A 7,261-nucleotide genomic window follows, 5' to 3' on the forward strand; every position below is an offset into this window, starting at 1 on the left:
CCTTCCTTCCTTCCTTCCTTCCTTCCTTCCTTCCTTCCTTCCTTCCTCTCTTCCTTCCTTTCTTTTTCTTTTTTCTTTTTGATGCTGTACAAGGTCCTGGTTTCAGACTGGAGCCAATCTTGTGAGCTGCCTGGGTGTCTGGGAGACCGGTAGGGAAGCTTGGGCTAGAGCCCATTTGCATGAGACCAAGGACCCTCCTGCAAGAGACGTCATTAAAAGGCAGAGGGAACCTGTACAAGCTGCGCAGGCTCAACCCAATAAGAAAACCTTGGGCAGGTGTGATTCAGAACCTTAGAGCCTTGTCAGTGTTAGGAAATTTCTTCCCCGCTGCCTCTGAACTCAAGACAAGTCATACAGCAGAAGGGAGCTATGAACACAAGCTCTAGAAAATGTCACAAGGTTCTTTGACATCCCATCAAAGAGGTAAGTGGTATTCTCTCCACTTCTGCCCTGAACCAAGCGGATGTCACTAACTTGAGGGCTCCAGCAGAGACAGTACCCGCCTGGGCCCCTCAGGGCTCCCCTCAGGAGCAGGATCACCCTGTTGCCAGTGGTGGGGACAGCGCCAGGCACACAAGGTAAACCCCTTGGCACAGAGATCCAAGCCTTAACTGGGGGCCCCAGGGAGAGAGCAGGGCTGAGGCTGACCTGGCAGAAGTGGGCTAGTAGAGGTGAGAAAGAGACTGGCAGATACCACACGGTGGCACAAAGGAGTCACGTACGTGAGCACCGCACGCTGTGCCTGGAGACTCCTCGAGACAACTGTGCAAGATCTGGGGGCAGTCGGGCAGTTCTGCAACAGCTCGTTGCGGAGACAGCCAGGAAAGGGAAGTCCTGCAGATGGTTCTTAGTGGCATCTTACTTGTAACCCCAGGCTAGTGGGCTGTGTTGTGGTCTGAGGACGCTCAGTCAAAACATCTTCGGTTTTTTTACAAATATGAATTAACTGGAATACTAAATCCTAGCCTGTTAATCTGGTAATTAAAGTATTTTTTTAATCATAGTCAGCCTTAGCTTCTCGCCCTGCCCCCCCCCCCCCCCCCAAACTTCCTGCATGACTTCAGCTTTACTTTCCCTCTTAAGACATGCCAAAATGCTGAGTCACTAAAAAAAAAAAAAAATTAAATAAATAAATAAATTTTTAAAAATGTAAAAGCAGAAAAGAAAGTAAAGGAAGAGTGAGCCTGCTTCGTAGCGCTAGCCTTTGTAATGACCTAAGCGGCACTTTTTCCCCTGGTTGTGATTCCTGTGATGCTAAAGGACGTCACATTGCACAATCTTAATAAGGTTTCCAATCAGCCCCACCCGCTCTGGCCCCACCCCCACCCTCCAACAAAGATTTATCAAATGTGGGATTTTCCCATGAGTCTCAATATTAGAGTCTCAACCCCCAATAAATATGAGACTGGGGATGTCTGAGGCTCATTCTGCCCTCGAGCCCACCAGGAACGCAAGAGAGCTCCATCTGCCCTCCAGGACCCCAGCTATGAACTCCCTCTCCGCAAGTAAGTGAAGGAAATCCCTAGCCCTGGAACCGCCTGGCAGCCGGGCCTGGCTGAGGGAGGGGTGTGTGTCCGCTGGGAGGGCTGGCCGGCAGCCAGCAGCCAGAAGCACAGCTCCCCCAGCTGTGCAGTCTGCTCACTGGCTGCTCTCCCTTGCCTCCCGCACAGGCGCTTTCAGTCCAGTCGCCTTCTCCCTGGGGCTGCTCCTGGTGATGGCTACTGCTTTCCCTACCCCGGGACCTATGGGAGGAGAGTCCCAAGCTGATGCCACCTCAAATAGACTACCACTCACCTCTCCAGACAAAATGGAAGAATTCATTAAGTACATCCTCGGCAAAATCTCTGCACTGAGAAAGGAGGTGGGTAGGCTCAACTGAGGGTGATAAAGGGCCTTGTGGGCATTCATCTCCTGGCTCCTGGATGTGGACAAGGGCTCCTGCACTGGGAGGTCTTTGCTGGGTTCCGGGGCAGTACAGATTTCAGGCCAAAGGGGCAGACTGTCTACTGTACTTCTCTTCTGCTGCTGGTCTCTCCTTTCCCTCCTGGAAAATATACAATGGGGCTGAAATCCATGCCCCCTGGCCCATTCCCAGCTCCAGACTTGGCAGGAACTGGGTGTCACTGACTCTCAGGACTTCCTTATCTCTAACCAAAAAAATAAGGTCTATCAATCTTCTTTGTGTCTCTTGGACTTTGGAAGGATAAGCAAAGTGCCACCTGAAATAAATGTTGAGCTTCTCAGGACAATCGCAGAACTTTTAGGTTTTGGAAGTTCAGTGGTTAGGGACTCCCTAGAGTCATGCCAGCATATAAGATGCATATGTGGTAGCCCACCCAAGTGGCAAAATCATAGATAGGTTAATGCAGCTCCAAAGCTTTAAACGTAAGGTAATTTGGCTGTTCAGCTGAAAGGAAAGAACACAGGAGAGAGTATTGGGAGCCCAAACCAAATCTAGTTCTGGTTCTGCTGAACCAGCTTTGTGATCTTTGGCAAATTCCCTACCATCTCTGGGCCCCCTCTCTAAAATTATGGAATTGGACTAGATCCTCATAGGTCCTTCTAGCTGGAACATTATATAGCTCAAATTATATTCACCCAATTATCATCAAAATTACTGTCACTTATCAAGTACCTACTATGTGCCACACACTTTACATAAATATTATGTCTCATCTTCACAAATAAAAACTTAGAAGGGAGGAGTTTCATTATCCCCAATTTGAAGAGATAGGGACACAGAGACTCAGGATAGGTAACAGATGTGAAGTCATAGGTAAGCCCAGCATCGAACCCAAGTGTGCCTATCTTCACTAGACCTTGCTTGCTTGGATGCTAATGCGGTGTGACTTCATTTTCTTAGAGAACTTCCTGCCATGGTAAAACATGAATCGGCCCTCTAGTGGTGTTTGTTTTAAGGGGCACTTATATGATAACAGTTCTGGTATTCCTTCCCAGATGTGTGACAAGTATAACAAGTGCGAAGACAGCAAGGAGGCACTGGCAGAAAACAACCTACATCTTCCAAAACTGGCAGAAAAGGACGGATGCTTCCAATCTGGGTTCAACCAGGTACGAACACATCACATTTACTTTTAGCTACTCCTTAGTCAAAAGTTCTCCCTCTTATATGCAGTGTCTGTATACATACAGACCAGACAGAAAACAAAGAAGGGGATCAATGTAAAGAACATCATGTAAATTTCATGAGGAGGCCAACTTAAATCTTTCTAAGGCAACTTATTTTTGAATGGCGTGATTAGAGGTAGCCCTTCTGTGTTGGGATTTTCACAACTGTCAAATGTTAGAAACCCCATCAGGTTTAGCTCATTCATCCTGGATAAGGTGGTCCTTCTCCTTGGCTGCCCTTAGCAGGATCCAGGTCTGCCCTTCCTGTAGAGGTCATTCTCTACACCCTTCTCCTTCCAGACCATGGGATATGCTGAACTGACTTCAGAACAGTCCATAAAAAGAGGTTTCAGTCCAGTATCGACAAGGGCAGGAGTACAGCCAGAAGGGAGAATATTAAGGGGAGAATCAGAGAAGGACCCCCTTGCCACATTCAGGCTTTGGGTAAAACTGATTAACTGATGTCTCTGTCCGGATAATTTAAAAAGGGGCCATCTGAGGCTGTCTGATGTCTCAAAATATAATGCTCAGAAATATTTTAAGTTCCCTGGAAGGGCAGAGGGAGAAGGTGCTGACTTCTAGCAATTTTAGCTTTTAAAATTGATTATATCTTCCTAGAAATAACCAATTTCCCCATCTTTCCTCTTAGGAGACCTGCCTGACAAGAATCACTACTGGTCTTCTGGAGTTCCAGATACACCTGAAATACATCCAGGCCAACTATGAGGGTAATAAGGAAAATGCCAACTCTGTGTACATCAGTACCAAACTCCTGCTCCAGATGCTGATGAGAAAGGTGAGCGTTTCCTCATCCCCTCCCTTGGTGCGAGGAAGACAAGCTCAACGAAAGGAACCTAGACAACTTGGGAGTGCAGAGCCCATTCAAAAGAGACTAGCCACATGAAAAGGAGAGGATCTAACAAATAGTTCCCATTAGTTGAAACCTTTTTTTTTTTTCTTTTGGCTCTCTTCTGCAAAAGACATCATTAACTGTATTTAAAACTATATTAAATGAGGTGGATTTTAACATCATCTTCTAGAATAGCTTAAGAAATAGGAAAAAAAATCTGCAGAGGCAGAAGGAAGCACATCCAATCCTGCTCAGTGATCCATAGTAAAAAAGAACACAGAGCACAAAAATTATTTTAGTATTTTAGTTACTGCCAAATGATATTCTTGCCATTGTGGTATTTTCAACTCTTTCCCCCTACTTTTTGACAGAAGAGCTAATGCTGAGAAATGGTAAAAGGCTGGAAGAGCAGGTACCGAAGGCGTTGGTCACTACCAGCTAGCCATTCAAATGCCCCAGAATGGAGGCTTGAAGGCACAGTGTGTGGGTGAGCTGAACAGAGCCCGATGAGAAGGTCCCTAGACAGAGAAGCAGGCACATTGGTGTTGATACTGCCGCTACGTCTCTTGGCCGTCTGCCTTAGGCCAGGGCTTTTCCCACTTTAAAATCACACCAAACCTCCGGGGATCTCGTCACAGTGCAGAGTCTGATCCAGCAGGTCTGGGGTGAGACCTGAGAGTCACACCCCTGATAAGCTCCCGGTGATGCCGATGCTGCAGTGCTCCTGAAGCACACTTTGGAGGTGCAAGGCCTCCCACAATTACCTAGACTCATGTCAGTGGGTCTGTGGAAAGGTGTTTCCGGGTCCTCCTTACGCCCCATCAGATCAGTGGGCCCTCAGCAGACGCCGGCTGGATGGGGCTATGTGCCAGGCACTGGTTAGCATAAGGGAAGACTAGCATAAGGGAAGACAAGATACCACGGCTGCCCTCGCCATGCTCGTGGTCTAAAAGAGATAGAGCAGCAAAAAGGTGATCAGAAGTCAGTTGCCGTGAAAGGCCTGCACACAGGGTGGGCTCGGGTGGGCTCAGAGGAGAGGCGCCTCACCCTACCTGGGTGAGTCAGGGCAGGCAGCTCCAAGTAGTCCCCTTCACCCCGAATTTGAATGTCTCCCACAGCCCAGAGCATCCCTCCACTGCAAAGGATTTGTTCAGCATTTTTTTTTAAAGATTTTATTTATTTATTCATAAGAGACACAGAGAGAGAGAGAGAGAGGCAGAGGGAGAAGCAGGCTCCCCGCCGAGCAGGGAACCCGATGCGGGACTCGATCCCAGGACCCTGGGATCATGACCTGAGCCGAAGGCAGTCGCTCAACCAAGTGAGCCACCCAGGCGCCCTGATTTAGTCTTTTTTTTTTTTTTTAAGATTTTATTTATTTATTTGAGAGAGAGAGAATGAGAGACAGAGAGCATGAGAGGGAGGAGGGTCAGAGGGAGAAGCGGGCTCCCCGCCGAGCAGGGAGCCCGATGTGGGACTCGATCCCAGGACCCCGGGATCATGACCTGAGCCGAAGGCAGACGCTTAACCATCTGAGCCACCCAGGCGCCCGATTTGTTCGATATTTAAATAGTTCTTTCTGCTTTTTTCTCCCCTCAGGTAAAGAGTCAGGATGAAGTGACCACCCCGGACCCCACCACAGACACCAGCCTGCAGGCCGTCCTGAAGGCGCAGGACAAGTGGCTGAAGCATACAACAATTCACCTCATCCTGCGGAGCCTTGAGGATTTCCTGCAGTTCAGCCTGAGGGCTGTTCGGATCATGTAGCCTGGGCATCTAAGATTGCTGTAGTTCGTGGGCATTCCTTTCTCTGGGCGGAAACCTGTCCATCGGGCACATAACTTATGTTGTTCTCTGTGAAGAACTAAAAGTATGAGCGTTAGGACACTATTTTAATTATTCTTAATTTATTGATATTTAAATATATGATGTTGAGTTAATTTATATAAGTAATAGATATTTATATTTTTTATGAAGTGCCACTTGAAATATTTTATGTATTCATCTTGAAAAAGTTAACATAAAATGCTATGCGGCTTGAATATCCTTGATGTTTCAGAGCCGGGTCATTTCTTGGAATGTGTAGGTTTACCTCAAATACATGGCTAACTTATGCATATTTTTAAAAGAAATATTTATATTGTATTTATATAATGTTTAAATTGTTTTTATACCAATAAACACCTTTCTAAAAAAAAAAAAAAAAAATCAGCCAACTAAGCCTCTGTGTGTCCCGTGAAATTTTTAACATAAACAAGCTTCTGTCACCAGCACTACTACGAGCCAAAAAGAGCTGCAGTCACCCGGGGAAAGATAGAATGGAACACCTACTGCATGGCAGGCATGTGCTGTACGTGTTGTATCTATGATATTTAATCCCTGCCCTTGTACACTCTTTTATGGAGGTGGGAGAGTAAGGGATTTCCCCAAGTCACCAAGCTGGAAGGTCAGGCACAGGCCCAGATTTTAAATCCAGGTCTAATTGCCTCCAGGCCCCCTACTCTTAACCTTTAGGTCCCACTGCTTCCCAGGAAACCTTTTCAAAGATGTAGAAAATCCCAACATGTTAATACAGGGAATACATTTAGATGTGATCAAAAGCCTTTGAAATAACATAACTGCTTGTATAAGACCTAGTAATGTGCACTTCCAAACAATATCTAGAAGTTCTGCCTCCCCCCCCCCGGGTCCCTTCAACATTACACATACCTGTCTATCATAGCACCTACCACATTGCACCACATGGCATTTCTTTCCAGCCAGCCTTCTTTCTTCCAGAAGGCAGACTCTATTATATTCATCTTTGCATCCTGAGCCCATGGCCCAGTAAACATTTGTTAAATGAAGAAACCATATACATAGATGACCAAACATAAGACACTTCAATTTGGGGGGACATATACTGTTGGTCAATGAGTGGAGATATTACAAATACTGTGTCTATATGCATCTTCATCTTCAAGAAAAATAGCAAGAGTTAGGAAGAAACATTCTAAGAACTAGAGGAGGCAATGAATAATCAGTATACATATATATATATACATACATCCATTTCCTTTCCCACCAGCAATATTCTTTGTGGTAAGAGAGGCAATCTGAGTAACCACACACAGCCCCTCTATCCCACCTCAACACCGTGCTGGAAATTTGGTAAAGATTTCCCCCTTTCAACCCAGCAATATGAAAGTTCTGTCTTCTAATAAAGCTTTCCTCACTCTGGCCACCATAGACTTCTTCCTCCAGGGGAGGAAATCTGCTGAGCAAGGGAAGGTCCACAGAAGCAAG

At 46.3% G+C, this 7,261-nt stretch overlaps 1 protein-coding gene across 1 annotated transcript; it reads left to right on the plus strand.

Annotated features, from left to right (window-relative positions):
- Window positions 1–1,377: 1,377 nt before the first annotated feature.
- Window positions 1,378–6,164, plus strand: IL6 (interleukin 6). The gene is made up of 5 exons (XM_035020723.1): window positions 1,378–1,505; window positions 1,671–1,861; window positions 2,959–3,072; window positions 3,779–3,925; window positions 5,576–6,164. Exons 1-5 carry the CDS (start codon window positions 1,400–1,402, stop codon window positions 5,741–5,743), a joined length of 726 nt encoding a protein of 241 aa, XP_034876614.1. The 5' UTR covers window positions 1,378–1,399; the 3' UTR covers window positions 5,744–6,164.
- The last annotated feature ends 1,097 nt before the right edge of the window (window positions 6,165–7,261 follow it).

The sequence above is a fragment of the Mirounga leonina genome, unplaced genomic scaffold (assembly GCF_011800145.1).
Source record: "Mirounga leonina isolate KUSES-001 unplaced genomic scaffold, KU_Mleo_1.0 Mir_174, whole genome shotgun sequence".
NCBI classification, from domain to species: domain Eukaryota; kingdom Metazoa; phylum Chordata; class Mammalia; order Carnivora; family Phocidae; genus Mirounga; species Mirounga leonina.

Coding starts and splice junctions, on each gene's coding strand:
- IL6 (XM_035020723.1), top strand. CDS start 1,400: ATGAGACTGGGGATGTCTGAGGCTCATTCTGCCCTCGAGCCCACCAGG. Junction 1,506..1,670: donor TATGAACTCCCTCTCCGCAA/GTAAGTGAAGGA, acceptor CCTCCCGCACAG/GCGCTTTCAGTCCAGTCGCC. Junction 3,073..3,778: donor TCCAATCTGGGTTCAACCAG/GTACGAACACAT, acceptor CTTTCCTCTTAG/GAGACCTGCCTGACAAGAAT.